General features: G+C 38.5%; 2 protein-coding genes and 1 pseudogene across 2 annotated transcripts; all 3 read right to left on the bottom strand.

Moving 5' to 3' along the window:
* Window positions 1-8,265: 8,265 nt before the first annotated feature.
* Window positions 8,266-9,144, bottom strand: LOC141690816 (NADP-dependent malic enzyme-like). Its single transcript, XM_074495582.1, has 4 exons — window positions 9,013-9,144; window positions 8,823-8,913; window positions 8,504-8,632; window positions 8,266-8,422 (listed from the first exon to the last, which is right to left on the bottom strand). Exons 1-4 carry the CDS (start codon window positions 9,142-9,144, stop codon window positions 8,334-8,336), a joined length of 441 nt encoding a protein of 146 aa, XP_074351683.1. The 3' UTR covers window positions 8,266-8,333.
* A 767-nt stretch (window positions 9,145-9,911) lies between these two features.
* LOC141690824 (serine/threonine-protein phosphatase PP1 isozyme 4-like) lies at window positions 9,912-15,560 on the bottom strand (annotated as a pseudogene).
* A 341-nt stretch (window positions 15,561-15,901) lies between these two features.
* Window positions 15,902-16,393, bottom strand: LOC141690830 (uncharacterized). The gene is made up of 2 exons (XM_074495593.1): window positions 16,229-16,393; window positions 15,902-16,180 (listed from the first exon to the last, which is right to left on the bottom strand). The coding sequence occupies exons 1-2, from the start codon at window positions 16,391-16,393 to the stop codon at window positions 15,902-15,904; spliced, it is 444 nt and encodes a 147-aa protein (XP_074351694.1).
* Window positions 16,394-21,801: the final 5,408 nt, after the last annotated feature.

Consider the following 21,801-nt stretch of genomic DNA (forward strand, 5'->3'; position numbering starts at 1 on the left):
AAACTTATGATTGGTATGTATTGGAGTTTTAACTGTTAACTGGACTTGGGCAGCACGAAAAATTAATCAATCAGTGAGTAATTTTAATACTAATTTTTTTTATCTCACTTATTCTCTGATGTAGTCCATTATAAGCTTGGTGCCTACTCAATATTCATTGTCGTCTTCCCTTTATTCTCAACTTGTTACTCCTATAAAATAATTAATATCTGAGCTACTCGTATATTTTAAGTTAAGAGGATTAACAGTGTCCCAGTTCTTCTTTTAGAGAATTAGTACGTCATCTCATTTCTTGTATCCATTCTTATTTTGTAATTAACAAGAATATAACAGTTTATATCTTTATTTAACACTTCTTTTCCGCTCAAATACCTATAATCGAACTTCATATAATTATTAATACAACTCCATATGGGTGTTTTCCCTCAAGTTCTATAGAGTGTTTTTTTTGGGACACCCCCACTACAACAAGAATCATGCGCTATAAAACAACACATATTTTACCAGATGTGAATGATGATAACGTAGGAGAAGCCATAAACTGATGCTTTTTGCACTTTTGCTCAATGCAAATGCCTGTGGGTTAATTAGAATTTTTGACATTATGTGTTGGTATAAAGCAGGCATGTCAATGAATTTCTGATCAATATCTGTATATTTCTTTGACATTCTGTATGGTGGTTGTGTGAAATTTTGCTCAACAATGTTACTACTATTCTAAAGTTTGGATTCACCTATTTCCTGTAAAACATTTCTCCCTCATTAATTTAACTCTGTTCAAAATTTTTAATTCTATTTCTATATTGTTCCATGCAACATGATATAATAGTGCTTTAACAACATCAAGCCCCCGACAACATAACAAAAATACTTTAAAATTTGATATAACCCCTTTCCAAAACATGCATGGGACATATGCAACATATACTAAACTTCCATTTACAACACAAACTTAAGAAAAATCATATTTTATTTAATGTTATACGAAGAATTTTGTATAACAGTGTTATGGAGGTTGATGGTCGGAACAAGGATCAATGATGGTGATTCAAGGCGGAGGAAAGTTAATTTGTGGTGGTGGCTGAGCTTGTATGTTGACTCCTCAAAAAAGAATAGGGTTTTTATTATTCTTTATCAAGTGTCGACTCATGTCTCATACAAGTGCCTACGTACCTATTTATAGGGATCAAACCTCACGTAGTTCTTGGGGAATAAGTCACATAGGCTAGGGTTAGGTTCCTTCAACCCGTGCAGCCCAAGCCCATGATAAAGTCAGGCTTTCAGCCAATTAGTCACGTAAATCTCGACCGGCTCCACACGCTTCCTACAATCTCGCGGCATCTCCGCATTTCTTCCCATAATTGTAGGAACAACCCGTGTCGGCCCCGAAATCTACGAGCAACTCAGCCATCTATGAGTCACTTTTCATATTGCACACAAAGTCTTTTAATGCGGGCCGACTGGGTCACCCAGGCTCGCACCGCATTTCTTCTCAATTTAATAAATCCAATGTTTCCTTCGTTTTCATAAGATGTGGGCTCATGGGCCCAGCTCGCGTGTATGCACCTGAGCCCAGCTCGCGTGTATGCACCTGAGCCCAGCTCGCGTGTGGTCACCTGAGCCCAGCTCGCGTGTGGGCACCTGAGCCCAGCTCGCGTGTGGGCACCTGAGCCCAGCCCGCGTGTTGGCACCTGAGCCCAGCTCGCGTGTTGCCCCCTGAGCCCAGCCCGCGTGTAGTCGCCTGAGCCTAGCCCGCATATGGGCATTCAAATGACAAGTGTGAGCCCATCTTACACGTGTGAGCCCAGCTCACAAGTGAGAGCTCAGCTCTCATGTGAGAGCCCACCGGCTCACTCATCATGAGCCCAGCTCGCATGCGCTGGCCCAAGTCACATTAATCCACGATTCTAGCTCACACATGAGAGCCCAGCTATTCAATATTCCCATGGGGACCTGTTTAGGGCCCATGACCGAAAGCGGGCATAACTACCCCCAAAATTCCTGGTGGCACCTTGAGGCTAGGAATTTTCCAATATTAGCTTTTTCTGGCCCCGCAAGTGCGAGCCCACGAGGCCGTACCATCTAGCCTCGCATGTTCTTTTAACAGTCAAGAGTTTTTTAAACTCATGACAGCTGTAAAACAACTGGCGTAGGGATGCGTGTCAATATCTGAGATGATGACACGTGGCCTTCTCCCTTTCTCTCTCCTATCTCCTATAAATATGTGAGATCTTCACTTTATTTCTCATATTTCCAAGAACACTTATCGAACTGCTGCCCATTTTGCTCAAGGATCTACCACGGTGAAAACCATCATCACCACAAGAACTGTCTACCGGCGGCGATATTCTCCGGGAACAGATTCATCAGTATCATCCTACAATTCACCTACAGGTACCCCTTTGAACTTCAATCATTCATATCCATTCATGTTTGTTCATATGCATCACCCGAGCACACACCACTTGTTCGATGCGAGCCCACACACAATCACGAAACGCGATGCGAGCCTGTCTGCTCGCTTAGATACTTAGGTGCGATCCCGTGTGAGATGTGAGGACACTTAAGTGCGACCCCATACCTGTTTTTACTTTCTTTTAGGGCCACACACTAATATTCACCATCTTTTACATATATCGAGTGCGTCTTCAGCCCGCTACTACGGATCGTCTCGCTCTTCCTCGAGCCCGGATCGTTCCGCTTTCAGCTTGGCTCGCTCTTCAGCCACTCCGTCTCCATTAAATCAATATCCACCTGAGCAGCGAGGCTCGAAGGACTTCCAATGCGAGCTGACCTCCCTATCTGGCCGTCTTAGCCAACCTATTTCTCTCGACTCTATTATAACCCCTCAAGGGGCCCTGAACATTACTAGAGTTGAGAACTCGATGCGAGCAGGTGGCTCCGGCTCGCTGGATATTCACCTCGACCCTAACCCTGAAGAGTACACTAGGGAGAAGAATATATACGATTGGAGAAACAGGCCTGTTGTAATAACTCAAATTTTTGAGAATTTGTAAAAATATTTAATGAATAGTAACCCTGATGGACGGAGAAAACTTTTTAGCCCACACCATGTAGTGCATGAGAAAATGAGTTTCGGAGTTGATATTATGATTATACGTACCAAATGAGTGTATGTAAACGCTATTAGTTTTCGAAGAAAACGAACTTTGAAAAATGACCATATTTACGAATCATCGAGGATTACGGGAATCACAATATAATTACGAATTTAAAACCATACGGATTTATATTCAAGCATGATAATTCAAAACACAAGGAATAAATACGAAAGGATTTACGTCGCGAACCATTTACGAGAAAGAATTACAAAAATATTTAAGCGACTGAGCGAACGCGTAAACGATTAAATAAACATAACGCACTAACTAACCATGGTAGAAAAGTAACCATGGTTACTTTATCAAATAGTAAGCTAAGCATAGGATGATCAACCAAGGGCTAGCAAATAGTGAGCTAAAGAGCTAAACCAAGTGGCTTAGCTTGTAATCTACCAATGCTAGCTAGTTTTGTCTCCAAGATTGGCAACCAAGATCAAATCCTAGGATATATACTAATGAATAAAAATCAACTACAAGATATCACCATATTATTTCAAGAAGCAACAAAATTTTTCTCCCCATTTCTTCTTCTCTTCCATTCGGCCCTTTTCAAGAAACCAAGAAATCAAATCCAAACCTTCAAGCTCTAGCTATGGATAAATCCTCCCATTAATTCTCAAGCTTCCTACCAACCAAAATAAGGTAAGATAAATATTTGAGCTCTTTTTATCAAGGTTTGATGGGTGAAATAAAATCAAGAAAGTTGATAATGAATAGTATGAATAATAACTCTTCTTTGGTTTCTTGATTTTAATGGTTGTTTTAGGTTCCAAAAACTATACCAAGCACTCCCAAGACTTTACCGTCATCAAGAACACATCTCAAGCTCTCAAGAAAGGTATAAATCTTTGATCCAACCTTATTTAAGATTTAAGTTCAAGATCCTTTTAGTATATAGTTGTAAACCTAGTTTTGGTGGGAGTACTGTTGTAATCTTGATGTTTAGCTAAGTAGATTTAAGGTTGACTGTTGTTGCCTCAAGAACATGATTTTATTGAGAGGAGTTAGTGTGATGATGATGATATGTTGATTGTTGGTGGTAGTATAAATATTTAAGGCATAAACGAAACTCCGATCGTAACCGTAATCTCGCTAAAACGAATAAAACATAACTTTAAGTTTCTGCAGAAAGTCCCGAAGATGTAAACTGTAGTTTCTTGAAAAATAACCCTTGATTATGATAGACAATGTTATAAGGATCGTTTAGGTGGTTGAATCGCTTGATTCCGATTTACGGATCAAAAGTTATGGTCGTTTTACTAAAAGTGATTTACGCGACAAAAACTGCTATGAATTACAAACTTTGAAAGGATCGACCTAAAAGTGTTTATAAATCATGAAATTTTTACAGAGAGTAGTAAATTGAGTTTCCTAACTTCCATAAAAATTTCAAGTGAAAATAATGATTTTTAAATTTTATAAAAATATCGGAGCTGAGACCACGCGGTTAGAAACCGTAGAATCCATAAGCGGAGCCGACGACGAAAATGAAAATGGACTTAAGATACTTTGAAAAAGGAAGCGACCATAATGAGAATAAGGACTTAAAGAAACAATAAGGGTAATATAAGTTGAGAGGGTGCATAATAATTAGCGCATTAGTGCGAGTCACTGTAAATTAGAACGGGACCTAACGAAATGAATTGTGTTTATGATTATAGATTTTCAAGCGGAACCTAGAGCATCCTCTACCTCGAAATACTGTGGCGCCCCAAAATCCGGGGTCGGGAACCTCAGAGGCCACGCCATCTAAACCACTATAAACCACATAACTCACACCATAATATATAAATACTCACACTTTACGACCCCACACTTATCACACACACACTTACTGGGTTACTATCTTGGAAATGAACCAATCATTACTAGAGTAAATTAAACCACAAAGTGATAATTATTACAACCCAAAAGTAATTAAGTCTTACCAGGGAGTAACCTTTAAGTAAGGCTAGTCCGCCGGCCAAATATACGTTTCTTAATTATTACCTTACATAAGTCATACTTATAAATAAGCTGAACTAAAAACAACTGGAAACCAGTCCAGCTTATTCGGACTACCTGTGGTACAACACCAAACAACCTAAGGAATAGCTGGCCATTTCCTACCCTTTTCCTGGCTGTAGTTCTCATGGTAGGCATCTTGATTCACTGTTGTGTTGTGTCATTTAAAAGAAAGCAAGAGTGAGCTATAATGCCCAGCATAATAATGTACAGTATATGAAAATCACTGTATGATAAACTTACGTAAAACATCATATATGATAATTACGTTTTATTCGAAAATAGTTTCCCTTGGTGATACACACCTTTTATGAAAACAATCCTTTAGTGGATTTTATCAACCGGCGAATACCTTAATATAAAACCCAACACCTAGGCTTGGGTTACGGTATTGCATCACAATTCCAAATGGAAGAATAGGACATTCGTTGGAGCCACCGCATATGATGATCAGTCGTACTACGATAAAAGTAACCTTTTCTACTAGTAGAAGGACGACACCTTCGTATCCCGGTTATCACCCTTGCCGCATACGAGCTATGTGTCCTCATTTTGGGTATACACACACTTCGCAGGTCCTTAGGTACATATTGTACCGTCTCCTACGGTATCAATAGTCTATCCAATACACGAAGTACTTGGATCCTACCCCTCCCTTGTCCTTTAGGAGATCCTATCATATCTCGAGAACTCGAACCACATCGAAGTTCCCCCAAGCGTTTTGCTTGTTGACAGGCACAACTTTACTTCATATATATATATATATGTACTTCCGAAAGTTTTTGGAGGAAGTACTAAAGATTTGAGTTGACCGTTGTCAACAGATAATTAAATAAGGGGGGAGTTTCTCTTTAAAACTATATTCAAAATATTCAAAATAAGTCAAGATAATATTCTCCGACGATTTGAAATTATTCGAATAATTTTCCAAAAATCAGAAAGTATTTTAAATCAGGTTCTATGATTTTTAAATCATAAATAAACCCTTCAATAAATAATAATTAATTAAATGATAATCGATAAATAATTAAACCTCGAATGAGTTTACTTTTAAAAGAATATTTAAATAATATTCCTCAACTAATTTATGTCTACGCAATTTAATAATCTTTAATGTTTAATCGGATTTGAAATAAATAATCGTTGGAGTATACTTCTCCCATAATAAATGAATAGGTATATAATATTTATTATTCGAATAATAAAATATAGTTGAGGGAATATGATCTTGAGAAATCGTTTTAATAAAAATTCGAGGTATTTTAATATTTCGTAAGTGGACATTGAATCCCTTTAAAATGTACTACTATGGACTTGTAATCGCCCTATAATATCACCAGAATGATTCCCGGGTTTTCATCTTAAAATCCTGACTGACTCTTGGTCTTATAATTATATGTCACGCTAAAAAGAGCACTATAAGAAAAAAGTCCATAGACATCGCTTTTTGACCGATGTCTATGCTGTTTTCCAACTGATGTTGATGTCGGTGATGTCTATTCTAGATATCGGTGAATACCCGATATCTATACTCGATTAGACATCGATTTTAGTTAAAAAACAAATGTCTATATGTTGATTATTTACATAAAATGCAATAAATAAATTAATTAATAAGTAAATTACACCTAATTAAACATGTTAAACATATCATGAGCTATCTTTTTTGTCACAAAAACATCGATTTTCATGAAAAACACTGATGTCTATGTGATGATTTTTTACAAAAAATGCTATAACAAAATTATTTAATAACTAAATTACAACTATTAAAACATATTAAACATATATTGAACTATGTTTTTGTCACAAAAACATTGATAATTTTGACAGAGGTGATGTAAAATGACATATTAAACATCTGTTTTTTTAATGAAAGGTGATGTCTAATTTAGCGTATAGACATCAGTGTTTTCTAAAATGAAGTGATGTCTATGTATCATTTAGACTTGAACATGTTAGTCTTTAACATCAGTTGTTTGCCTAAAACTGATGTACATTGTGTTTTTTGACATCAGTTTTGTTTGGTTAAAAGTGATGTTTATAATGTTACTTGACATCAGTTTTATCTTAAACAAAGTGATTTCTATGTTTCATTTAGACTTGAACCTGGATTTCTTTGACATCAGTTTTTTACCTTAAAGTGATGTATATTATCTTTTTTGACATCAGCTTTTCTGAATTGAAAGTGATGTGTAAGAAGTTTATAGACCAAATTGTGTAAAGTTTTACATCACTAATTGTGTAATTATTGTCTGAGAACGTCAACCAAAATAGTAAAACATATGATCTGAAATCTAAACTATTACATTCTCGCTTCTAAACATATGCAGCACGGAAGGTTGATAAAAGTTGTGGTTACTGCTGCCTAATTGAAGTTGGTGAAATCCTTGATAGCTTTGGGAGGAAGAATCGACATCTGGTATTTCTTGTTTACACCAGAGCCTTTGGTGATCAGCGTACGGGTAGTGCATAGTAATTGGAGACTTCGTTTGCTGGAATGCGATAGTAGGCCAGTTAGTATGGTGGGAACCATAGCAGCAATGTCATACGCTTCTGCTGCTTCTTCCTGAGTGCCTATTAAATAGTCATGGTGAAAACTGAATGAGAACGCGAGAGAGTATTCTTAATTAGACCATACACACATTCTCCCTAATATAAATGCATTTCTGATAAGCATGATTCAATCAGTACAGGGGATAAGAACTAAAGGATTATTATTCATGGAGCTCTAAATGATTGAAAGAATGCAACACACATGTAAAATTTCTTTATTACAAAATATTCTCCCTGTTTATGCAACAACTTTTTAAATTCCAACAGTCCCCTCCTTAAAGAACACATATCTTAACTTACTACTTTGAGCAAAGAAAAGCACACGTTGTTCTGCTAAGAAAGGTCTTTATTATTGAATATTCTCTCCATTTACACCTTTTTAAATTCCTAAAGTTTCCTCATTAAACAACACATATATCAGCTTACTCTTTTGAGCAAAGGAACAATACAGATAGACAAAAAAAGGCAAACCGCACCCGTTCTTTTGCTCAGGAAGGTCTTCTACAAATTCTTGCTTCTACGAACTAACATCCATTGATTATTCCAAATTCACAAACAGAAGCTCCCTTAACACAGAGGAAAACCAAACATCATGATCACGAGGAACTTTATTAGTTATAAGAGGCTAAGAGCCATAGGTTAATTGACAGTTCACCGGTAAATGCGATAGTTGGGACTATACATGCAGCTTTCAGCAAACTTGACCAGATCTTCTGGTCGAGGAAGACGTGTTTCCAAGCCTGTGAGACATCAAATTTGTTATGTTTTAGGATGGAAAATAGATGGACAATAGATAAATCTATGATACAAAAGATACTAACCAAGATCATATGCTTTAGCAGCAACTTTAGCTGCAATGTTAGCGGATATTGTTCTGATATTAGAAAATGGTGGGAATGTCATTCCCTTATCATAGTGTTCCTGTGTTACTTGACAGGCCAAAGCTTCAGCTGTTTAAAAAAATTCACAGATAATAAGCTTTTACGCACTCAGCTGACATAGTATGCGTCTAGTTATCAAACAATTATGGTTCATACTTAGCAATTTATAGTTCAGTAGTCAGCATTATTAATAGGAAGAATTATGGTATATTTAGAACATGTAATTCCATGGTCCTATAAATGGAGTGTCAGTACTTACAAGCTACAAGAAGCATTTCATCGTGCATGCGGATTGCACCAGACATAACCAAACCAAGTCCAAGTCCAGGAAAGATATATGCATTATTTGCCTTTAAAACAAAGAGAACCCAAACATCTCAGTCATTTATGCTTATATAATTTTTTCTAACTAATACTGATATAAAATGTACAAGATAAATTTATAGAACCTGGCCAGGAATGAAAAGTTGGTCATTATATTTCACAGGGTCAAATGGACTTCCACTGGCAAACACTGTGCGGCCCTGTATTAAGGAATAAGGTTTTATTGGTTCAATGAGTTTCTTTGAAGTAAATAACATCAACTAATGTTGGATACATATCAATATATCATGGAGGGAAGAAAAACATCTTTTGTTTACCTCAGACCAGTTATAAGCTTCTTCAGCAGTGCACTCAGCTTGAGAGGTTGGGTTTGAGAGAGCCATAATAAGAGGTTTCTGCATTTCGTCGGCTCATGAACTTACATACTTGTATATAAAAATATGTTATATTGAGATACATGCCAAGGGGGAGGAAGGACCTTATTGAAAGAAGCCATAGCCTCTACAACTTCTTTAGTGAATGTCTTCCCCTGTCTTGATGTTCCAATCAATTTAACAACCAATTTACTGAATCTTCACATAAGATAGATAAGGAAGCTTTGCATTAACAACCATGCTAGATTAGCCAAACCTAAAGTCTACTAAAACTAATTTACACGTATGCAAGTAGACAAATAATTTGAAGGGCAGGGGCGAACCCACAACATACCAAAACTTTCATTACTTGTCGATCCCCTCCTTTAAGAGAATCAAGATACTGGAACTTCTCATCTTTCCTGTTGATTACTGCCAAGCACCAATGTGCTTCTTTGTGGATAGGGACAAATATCTGAAATTAATAATGATGATAAGAAATATTGTCAGCATCCCAACTATAATAGGGTAACAATAATTAACACACACACAAATTACTTTTTCACATTCAATGAGACTGTATCCCAACTTCCTTTGAGTAGTCCATCTTCTGACTGATTTATAATCATAGCCACTTCCCCCACCTATCAACTGAGATCACATATAAAAATATTCAGCTGTCTTTCACCGCAATAGTTGGGAGCGGAAAATATGGTAACAAGCTGTCTTTCAGCAAAGAATTCATAACCATCCTCCACAACCTGCACAAGCATAACGTCAAGTCATCAACTCCGGTGCAAATTAATTGTTGAAAAAGAGATAATTATTGGTTTTACCTGATGAGCACGACAAACAAGGTCCAAGTCATGCTTCGCTAAGAACTCTGACATCTTATCAGGGCCAAAGGTGAATGATACTCCTCTATCATTCAATCCCCATCCCTTGACATCATTACTGGGATCTGACCAAAGTAAATCACAGAGCAAACCTGTGTCAGGTATAGCAGTTGGACGTGGCAGGTTTTTGATCTGATCTAAATTGTTAAGATCAGGGGACATACCACCATACATGCACAATATCTTATCATCAACAACAGCAGCCACAGGAAGACAGTTGAAACAGTCAGTAAAGGTTTTCCATAGTTTAGCATTGAATCGGCGCTTACATTCATCATAAAATCCATATATTCTATTGATAGAGGCGCATTCATGGTTTCCCCTAAGAAGAAAAAAGTTATCCGAATACTTAATAAGCAAGCAAGAGCCATATCGTTTCTAAACTTTGTTTTCCACGGTCCACATAATCCCCTAAAAACAGATAATTTGATTGAGGAGGAAAGCCACCATATTCAAAGAGTTGTAACAAATCACTATACTGCCCATGGATGTCACCTGAAATGCAAACGAGTGTACATTATATATTTTCAGCAAGCACAAATCTTAGTATTAAGCGAACCATAGCAGTCTTGTGTAGCAGAAAATTTAAAAAAATATAAACAAAAAAGCCAGACATTGAAGTGTAAAGTGTAAATAGCTTCACCTTTTATCCAAATCAAAGGTACAAGCCTTAAATTGCACACATTACATATAACATTTTTACAGTTATTGCTACAATTCAATTTGATGTTGTAGAGCTAAATCAAGAGATGAAATCTATACCAAGCACCAAGCACCAAATCAAAACATTTAAAACCTAATCATATCCATAATAAAATAAAAGATCAACATTTATAACGAGCAAAATAAGATAAACAACACTAAATCAAATCACAAATCACAACTAAAGCAAAAAAAATGAGGATTGAAGTTAAAAAATACCATGTAATCAGTAGAGATGAAAGGATCGTTAACTTTACACAATTTACAAAAATAAAAAAAAACAAAAATACAAATGAACAACCAAAAACACCCAAATTACCTAAAGCTCTAAATCTTTTTCTCAGATTAGGTCCTGTATATAACAAGAAGAAAAGTATTAGCAAGTTTAGACAATAAATTAATAGAAAAAATAAGGGTTTCGAATTAGAAAAAACCCCAATTTACAAAATTAGGGTTTTGAATTCAAAAATCCTCAACTTTTAAAACTGGTCTTCATGCAGAGAAGACCAGTTCGATTCAAGTAGATACAACACTTACCGAAGTAGAGAGGTTAACTGAAAGAGGCTTAACGGAGAGATTGGGAGCGGAGAGAGGTTCAGAGAGAGAGAGAGAGAGGTTCCAGAGACAGGTTCGAGACAGAGAGGTTCGAGAGAGAGAGAGGTTCGAGAGATTGTGATGGTGAGATGATGGCCGGAGTTCAGAGAGATTGTGAGGGGAGAGAGGTTTGATCGAGAGAGAGAGGTTCGAGAGAGAGAGGGAGGTTCGAGAGAGTGAGAGAGACTGTTTTTTAGTTTTTAGTTTTGATTTTTTAGTTTTTTGTTTTGATTTTGTATCTGAAGATTAATTTGGGGGAACCAAAATTTGGTTAAGGGGGGAGAATTTTGGGATTGGGGGGGGGGAATTTAGAACTAAAACTGAATGAAAATTTGACTAAGGGGGGAAAGAAAAGGTGGGCGTGAAATTATTTTTTTTTAGTGAATTTTAGACATCGGTTTAATTATAACCGATGTCTACAAAGAACAAAGACATCACAAAAACATGGGGTGATGTCAATATTTCTTTTAACATCAGTGGCAAAGTTAACCGATGTCTAATATGTGATGTCTATTGACATTATTCTTGTAGTGGAGGAATTAAATATTTTACGATATATACTTATCGTACAACATCGCTACATTATGTGAAAAATTTAATTATTGCGTATCATGGCAAGCATGGTATTTATGCAATGATAATAAAACAATCCTTTCACAACACACCAGTAAATGGAGTTGGGTTCGTAAACTTGCCTGGGTATCTCGATGGAGGATGCTCTAGGTTCCGCTCGGAAATCTATAATCATGAACACAATTCATTTCGTTAGGTCCCGTTCTAATTTACGGCTACCCGCACTCATGCGCTAATTATTATGCACCCCCTCAACTTATTTTATCCTTATTATTTCTTTAAGTTCTTATTCACATCATGGTCGCTTCCTTTTTCAAAGTATCTTAAGTTCATTTCCATTTTCGCCGTCGGCTCCGCTTATGGATTCTACGGTTTCTAATCGCGTGGTCTTGGCTCCGATGTTTTTATAAAATTGAAAAATAATTATTCACACATGAAACTTTTATGGAAGTTAGGAAACTTAATAAGCTACTCTCTGTAAAAATTTCATGATTTATGAACCTTCTTAAGTCGATCCTTTATATTTTCAAAGTTCGTAATTCGTAGCAGTTTTTGTCGCGTAAATCACTTTCAGTAAAACGGCCATAACTTTTGATTCGTAAATCGGAATCAAGAGATTCAAGTGCCTAAACGATCCTTATAACATTTTCTATCATAATCAAGGGTTATTTTTCAAGAAACTAGAGTTCACATCTTTGGGACTTTCTGCAGAAACTTAAAGTTACGTTTTGTTCGTTTTAGTGAGATTACATTTACGATCGAAGTTTCGTTTACGCCTTAAATCTTTATACTACCACCAAAAATCAACATATCATCATCAACAAACTTAATCCTCTCAATAACATCATGTTCTTGAGGCAATAACAATCAACCTTAAATCTACTTAACTAAACATCAAGATCTCAACAGTATCACCACTAAAACTAGGTTTACAACTACATATTAAAAGGATCTTGAAATTGAATCTTAAATAAAGTTGGGTCAATGAACTTTACCTTTCTTGAAAGCTTGAGATGTGTTCTTGATGATGGTGAAGTCTTGGGAGTGCTTAGTATGGTTTTTGGAACCTAAAACAACCATTGAAATTAAGAAACCAAAGAAGAGTTACTATTCATACTATTCATTCTCAACTTTTTTGATTTTATTTCACCCATCAAACCTTGATAAAAAGAGATCAAAGATTTATCTTACCTTAGTTTGGTTGTTAGGAAGCTTGAGAATTAATGGGAGGATTTATCCATGGCTAGAACTTGAATATTTGGTTTTGATTTCCTTGATTTTGAAGAAGAAGCCGAATGGAGCTTCTTTGGGAGAGAGGGATTGTTTTTATGCTTGCTTCCTTGGTTGTTTCTTGGAAATGAGGTTGTGATATCTTATATTGATTGATATTCTCTAGTTTAGAATCCTAGGTTTTATTCTTGTTGCCAAATCCATGGATAAATCTAACTAGCTTGTGATAGATTACAAGCTAAGCCACTTGCTTAGCTTCCAAAGCTTACTATTCTATTAGCCTTGGTTGATCATCCTATATCTAGCTCACTATTTGATAAAGTAACCATGGTTACTTTCTTACCATGGTTAGTTAGTGCGTTACGTTAATCGTTTACGCGTTCGCTCGGCCGCTTAAACATTTTCGTGATACTTCCTCGAAAATGGTTCGCGACGTAATTTCTTTCGTATTTATTTCTTATGTTTTGAATTACCATACATGGATATAAATCCGTATGGTTTTAAATTCATAATTATATTGTGATTCTCGTAATCCTCGATGATTCTTAAATATGGTCGTTTTTCAAAGTTCGTTTTCTTCGAAAACTAATAGCGTTTACATACACTCATTTAGTACGTATAATCATAATATCAACTCCGAAACTCATTTTCTCATGCACTACATAGTGTGGGTTAAAAAGTTTTTCCCTGTCCGTCAGGGTTACTATTCATTAAGCGTTTTACAAGGTCTCAAAAATTCGAGTTATTACAGTCTTCCCCTCTAACAAGGATTCCGTCCCGGAATCAATTAGAAAATAAGTGGGGATATCTATTCCTTATTGCGTCTTCGAGTTCCCAAGTTGACTCTTCGAAATTTTGATTCCTCCACAAGATTCTAACCAGCTTCACAGTCTTGTTCCTCAGCACTTGTTCTTTTTGGTCCATTATCCTTACTGGCTGCTCGATGTAGGTCAGGTCTGATTGTAAATTCACCTGCTCGTATTTTATTACGTGTCGTGCATCTGCATGGTACTTCCTTAACATGGACACATGGAACACGTTGTGCACTTGTTACAGATTAATAGGCAAGGCGAGCTCGTAAGCTAGAGGTCCTATTCTCCTCAAAATTTCAAAGGGTCCTATGAATCTGGAACTCAACTTCCCTTTCTTCCCAAATCTCATCACTCCTTTCCACGGAGATACCTTCAATAGCGCTGAATCTCCTACTTCATATTCCCTATCCTTCCTGGTCTAGTCGGCGTACTTTTTTTGTCTGTCCTGAGCTGCTACCAGTCTTTTTCTGATGAGTCCCACCATTTCCATGGTCTGTTGGACTAACTCTGGTCCTATTATCTTGTGTTCTCCAACTTCATCCCAACATAGGGGATAACGACATCTCCTTCCATAAAGAGCTTCACACGGAGGCATTCCTATGCTAGCGTGATAGCTATTGTTGTAAGCAAACTCGATAAGGGGTAAGTGGTCATTCCAGTTTCCTTTAAAGTCGATGACACACACTCGTAGCATATCTTCAAGGGTCTGAATAGTCCTTTCGCTTTGTCCATCAGTCTGGGGGTGGTAAGCGGTACTCATGTTTATTCTGGTGCCTATACATTGCTGGAAGTTTTTTCAAAATCAGGAATTAAACCTCGGGTCTCGATTTGACACTATGGCAACAGGAATGCCGTGTCTCACTACAATTTCCTTCAAGTAAATATCCACCAGCTTGTCTACGGTTTACCTTTCGTTGATTGGTAGGAAGTGTGCAGACTTGGTCAATCTATCTATGATAACTCATATCGCGTCATGATTGGTCTTTGTCCTTGGTAGGCCTGTCACAAAATCCATGGCTATATGCTCCATAGCTTCACACCCATACACCAAAGAAAAAGGGGTCTCTCCTATTGTAGTTCAGAGTGTCGTGTTGTAAGACCATAGGACTTGTGTGAGCTCTTCTGGCCATGCCCCTTTCTTCTCTTCAAGCTTTGCCTTCAGGGTATGCTTAATGATTTTATTAACAGCCTCCGTCTGCCCGTTGCTTTGGGGGTGGCAAACCGCACTAAAACTCTTCTGAATTCCCAACTGCTCACAAAATTCTGGTATTTCCTTGCTATCGAACTATTTTCCGTTGTTAGATATCAACTTGTAAGGGATGCCATAGCGGCACAGAATGGTCCTGTACACAAACTCCTTGAGCTTTTTGGCTGAGATCGTAGTTAGAGGCTCGACCTCTGCCCACTTAGTAAAGTAATCTACCGTAACAACCGCATACTTGACACCTCCATTGGCCTTCGGGAGTTCTCCAATCAGATCAATTCCCCATATAGCGAAGGGCCAAGGGCTCATGAGGGACGTGAGAGGAACCACGGGGCTGTTATAATAGTTGGCATAATGCTGGCATGTATCACAGGCTCGGGAGAATTTAAAGGCCTCTTTTTCAACATTGGCCAATAGTAACCTTGACGGAGGATTTTCTGAGCAAGAGAGCTACCCCCCGAGTGATTGCCGCAAATGCCTTCGTGTACTTCCCTTAGGATATAATTACATTCCTCCCCATCTATGCACTTGAGGAGGGGCACACTGAACCGTCTTCTGTATAGGATCCCATCATATATCACGTAGCGGGCTGCCTTCTATTTTATTCTTCTCGCCTCATTCTTTTCGGTGGGGAGTGATCCTCTTTTTATCTAAGCCAAGATAAGTGTCATCCATGTAGAGCTGAGGTCATCACTGAGGCTTCCCACCTCGTGCTCGGGAACACTAGGTTGCCTCTGAATATCAAGGGGCACGACCCCTAGCAGAGTGGCCTCGCGGCGCGATCCAAGTTTAGCTAGCTCATCCGCGCCTTCATTCTGCCCGCACGGGATCAGCTCCAGCCTCACCTCGTTAAACCTCGCGATTATCCTCTGTGCACACTTCAGGTAAATCTTCGTTCTCAGACCCTTAGCTTGATACGCCCCGTTTATCTAATAGACCACATTCATGGAGTCACTAAACACATTCAAATTCTCCACCTTCATTTCCAAAGCTAGTTTGAGACCGTTGATCAAGGCTTCATATTCAACATCATTATTGGTTGCATGGAAGGCCAGATGGGTTGCACGTCTGATTTTGTGAGCTTCTAGGCTGATGAGCTCAATTCCAGTTCCTGCCCCATCTCCATTGGAGGCCCCATCCATATATAGGCTTCACCATGGGGGTGCTATTTTGGCTCTCTAGCTCGACCTCCTCAGTACTAGGCATGATCACAAGGGCTCCCTGCTCCGATTCCTGATATGGAGGAAATTCGAGGACAAAATCGGCTAGGGCTTGGCCTTTAATCGCGGTCCGTGGCTTATAATCCACCTCGAATTGACTGAGTTCAACCACCCACTTCAACAATTGACCAGAGGTCTCCGGCTTGTGCATTAACTGTCTGAGGGGATAGGAGGTTCATACTTCTATCTTGTGCGCCTGAAAATAGGGCCTGAGCTTCCGGGAGGCTAATAACAAGGCATATGCCAATTTCTCGAGACTTGTGTACCGAGTCTCTACGTCGGATAGCCTCTTACTCACATAGTACACAGGGAGCTGGATACCATCTTCCTCTCGGACCAACACGACACTTATTGCAAAACTAGAAATGGCTAAGTATAAGACTAGGGTCTCTCCCGCCTTTGGGTTGGATAACATCGGGGGCTTGCCGAGATGTTCCTTTATGCTCTGAAAGGCTTCCTCACACTTTTCTGTCTACTCAAAATTTCTCCCCATTCCTTTTATTGCTTTGAAGAATTCCTGGCATTTGTTGGAGGACTTTGAGACGAATCGGTTTAAGGCAGCCACTCACCCGGTTAAGCTCTGGACATCCTTTACCCGTCGTGGGGATCTCATCTCGAGTAAAGCTCGTATATTGGCTGAGTTGGCCTCAATACCCCTATGGTTGACAATGAACCCCAAAAATTTCCTGGACTCGACCCCGAATACACATTTCTGGGGGTTGAGCTTTATCCTGTACTTCCTTAAGATCTGGAACATATCTGATAGGTGGAGAACATGATCCTTTTCTTATTTTGACTTCAAAAGCATGTCATCCACATAGGCCTCCATGGTCTTCCCCAGCTGATGTCTGAACATCTTGTTCACCAACCTTTGATAGGTTGCCCCAACATTAAGGAGCCCGGAGGACATCCCGATATAACAATAGAGGCCCCGATCAGTAATAAAGGAGGTGTGCTCCTGATCTTGCCATACATTGGGATTTAGTTATATCCTGAATAAGCATCCATAAAGATAAGTAGTGCGTGCCCAGCCGTGGAATCAACCAGCTAGTCGATTCGGGGTAGAGGGAAACTATCCTTCAGGCAAGCTTTGTTTAGGTCGGTGAAGTCCACACATGTTCTCCATTTGCCATTTGGCTTCTTGACAAGCACGGGGTTGGCTAGCCACATGGGGTAGAAGGCTTCCCTTATAAGTCCTGCCTCCATTAGTCTATCCACTTCTTCTTTGAGGGCTTCCGCCCTCTCACCACTAATCGGCCGCCTCTTTTGTCTGACCCCCTTCTTTTTTGGGTCCAAGTTGAGCCGGTTGCACATGATATTCGGGTCAATCCCTATCATATCAGAGTGTGACCATGCAAAGACATCCAAATTTCTCCTCAAGAATTGGGCCAGATCCTCCCTCAACTCAGAGCTTAAATTAGAGCCTATTCTGAGTACCTTGGAAGGATCATTCGGGTCTACCAAGATTGGGATTGTATCCACTACGGCCCCAGCCCTCTCAACCATTGGGGGCATTCTTGGGTCTAAGTCTGCTCGAGCCTCACTAGATTCTCCCATTTCCATGATCGCCAAACCTTCTGTGCCCTCGAGCTCGGGCTGATGGGCTCGTGCCGAATTTATCAAGTGTTCTGAGGTTATAGTAACTGTGCGGGTGATCCCGTTAGGAAGAGTCATGGTTCTTGTTGTTTTTTCACGTGCCCACTTTCCTTTCCCGAGTCTTGCAGTGATTTGCTCTGGGCTCTCTTCTTCATCACTTGCCTCTTCCACAATCCCCTCCTGTACCAACATGATGGGCTGAGAGGCCTCTATCAACAAGGCCCCTGGGCGTGGTTCCACCTAAATCCCCATGTGTTCGAAATAGTCCTCAGGAAATTCTTTGATTGAAATCATGTTACAAGTCTCGTGTCCCTTGTCAGGGCGAAAACACGCGCTAAAATTCACGCAAGTATACGCGTTCGCAAGTAGTATAAGATATAAATCAGATTCATTCCCATAGAGACTGGTTTAGGTTAAGTTCAATTTATGCACCTATGCAACAATGTATGGTTATCGCTCAATGCTAAGTCAAATAAAAAATTGGGTTTTGAATAAACTAAGAGATTAAACTAACAATTATAACTGAGAGAACAAGAATGGTTGAATTAATATATATAACAAACTTGTGATTCTAACTTCATTAAATACTTCATTCAGTAGCCTTATTGTTCTTAACCTTAGCATGTAATGGTGATGACACTAATCAGATAACACGAAACTAGTAAACACCATCTTTCATTGTACGAATACCCTACTACTAAGCATCCACAAAAGATATAGAAGTTGAATAGACATCAATTATGCTTAGTCCTTATATGTCTATAAGAATTGAAAACATAACGGTTTAATGCGCAAGTTATCTATCGTGATTACATAGGGCAAGTAAGATGGTTAAAATTACCTACGAATCATGCATAACAAATACATGAACCTATGCTAGCATGGTAAGTTCTAAACCTCTATATTTACTGTCGCTTCAATAGAGATAAACACGCTATCTTATATGTTAGCTATGCATAAGACGAATAAGCACAACTAATACTAGGATATCAATCAATCTCCACACACCAAGATATCGAAACAATTAACTATTGAAATCCATAAGTAAATCCGCTAGAATCCCATGATAATGATTAGTTCATAATCAAACTCATCGTCACCATGGGTTCCAATGAAAGCATGGTAAAAAACAAGGTCTTATTAAACTGAATAATAATTAAAGTATGAATAAACGAGATCTAGGTTCAACAAGAACAAAACTGAGCATTCAAAGTTACAACTAATTCAAAGAATCACATGTTGAAAACAAGATCTTCTTTTTCAGAGTTGTTTTGTGCTTCTAGGTCTTCTCCTTGGTCTCCCAATCTTCCCGGATGATGAAAACCCTTTTTTTAAGTATATATAAGCCCATATTGGACCTGAACCCTTGAAATCGTCAAATTCTACTCAAATAGGGTTTTTCAGCGAAATCAGCGAAATCAGCCGTGCATCAGCACGCGGGCGCCTGACACCAGCATGCGGGCGCCTGGCACCAGCAGGTGGGTGCCTTCTAGCACGCGGTCGCCTGGCACCAGCAGGCGGGCGCCTGCAGCCTTTCTGGAAAATTCTGATGAATCTTATTTTGCCCATAACTTGAGTTCTACTCGTCAGAATTAGGCGATTCAACTGTCCACGCGAAGCTAACAAGATTCTCTACAAATTGACAATGTCCTAGGCTTCCAATTCTGATCACTTTTTATTATATTTCCTTTAAAAGTTCCTTTCTTCATTTAACTGATACCTGAAATGCAATAACACAAAAACACATCAAAATACCAACAACTTGAGTCCAAAATACCAATTTAAGCTTGTAATAAAGCATTCCAATGGATATAAAATCCACTTATCACACCCCCAAACTTGAATCGATGCTTGTCCTCAAGCATAAACAGACTCAAACTACAAAACAAACCTAATGAATGAATGCACCTACGTGAATGCAACTAAATGATAATGCAATCGATCCCCTCAGAATAATCATAACCAAATGAATAAGCCAATGCCTCTGAGAATGCAATGACTTAAAACAGAGTTCGAATAAATCCCGCAAACCAACTCACAAACCTGAAACGTTCGTGTGTGGAATGCTTAACAGATATCTCTCGATACTAGATCAATAACCATAACTTATCTATCATCAAAACAACAACTCCTTTCTACTAGAGTTATACAAGGATTCATGCCATTATTGAACATATAACAAAGATGCTTATTTGACCGTGCAATGAATGAGGTCCCAAAAGACTTATGCAATAATACCCATATAGTGAGCGTTAGGTTAGCGGATCCCAGACTATAAAAGCCTCAGGTCACTAGGCACAAAGTCCCCTAAGAACTTAATAACTCGAGTATTAAAGAGCTCACTCTTGATCAATTATGCATAATCACATACTTTTTTTTCTTTTTTCTTTTTTTTTTCGATAATTTCTGAATGAGTGCATTTCGCTCCATCTCATTCAACCCTAGGCTACTCATAAAAATATGAGCCGTCTACTAGCCATTTGACGCCTAGCCTTACAACAACTAGCAATGAAATCCAAGTTTTTCTCCAGATAAAAAAAATCAGTGTTTTTACGTCATTACGAGAATATCACAAATTCTAAATATATAAGTGATTAAATCTTAAAAACAAACAAGTATGATCATGATCTAGATCGAAAGCAACCCTATAAGACTTTGTGAAAATATTTGTTTCTGGCTGCAAATCAATTCATTAGGACTTAAACATCCCTCTATTCATCATCACCACACTCAAATCAACATAAACTTATCAAATATCATAGTTCATCTTAAGGGATTATGCTAAATATGCATGCAAATGCAACTATATGAAATCACATAAAAACAAACAAATATGTCCTAAATGAACAATCATGCAAAACTATGAATGAACTACAACTAAACATGCAATATGAATCTATATGAATCTATATGGACACACATACTACTAATCCTTACATTATCACCCCCAAACTTAAAATTTTCAATGTCCTCATTGAAGTTAATAATAAGGATTTTAGGCTTACCTAGTCGTCGGAAAGATCACCCTCCTCGGGTGGAGGATCAGGTGGCCAATCAACCTCGACACCAGTGCTCAGAAAATAGAGCCTAAATCCTGTGTCAAATATGCAGCAAAACGACGGTGAATGTCGTGCATGGCCTCCATATGCCTAATTACTCGCCTGTACTGCTCATCACCAACACCAGTCCTTTCAACTACCTGCTGCACATGAGAAGAACCCTCTGTAGGCATTGGAGGGTTCGTTCGGCTACCCTCTACATCATCAAAAATATATCCCAAGCCCTTATCATGTGGTGTACCTAAGAATGCATAAGTCAAGGGATCTGGTAGTGGGTGAAGCTCAAGTGTGGAAACATCTTCAATAGACGACTCGAGACGCCCTGAGAAATTTTCAGCTCTGCTAACCCAAGAGAATCAAATGGCATCTCCAACTTCCTCTTCCATGGAAGTGCATTCAAAACCTGCAGTTGCTCTGCTCCTTCCTTGTCATCAATAACTGATTTCCCCATTAAGGATCTCTCTACGGTCTCTGACTTTGGCAATTGCTCAAGTTTCGAATTCATGACAGATTCTACCCACTCTACTTTAAAGAACTCCTCTTTAGCTGTGGGTAACTTTATTGCCTTGAACACATTAAAAGTGACCATTTGATCGTGAACCTTTATCGTAAGCTCTCCTTTTTGTACATCAATCATAGTTTGGCCTGTAGCCAAGAATGGTCTTCCCAAGATGA

This window comes from Apium graveolens, chromosome 2 (genome assembly GCF_009905375.1).
Source record: "Apium graveolens cultivar Ventura chromosome 2, ASM990537v1, whole genome shotgun sequence".
Taxonomy (NCBI): domain Eukaryota; kingdom Viridiplantae; phylum Streptophyta; class Magnoliopsida; order Apiales; family Apiaceae; genus Apium; species Apium graveolens.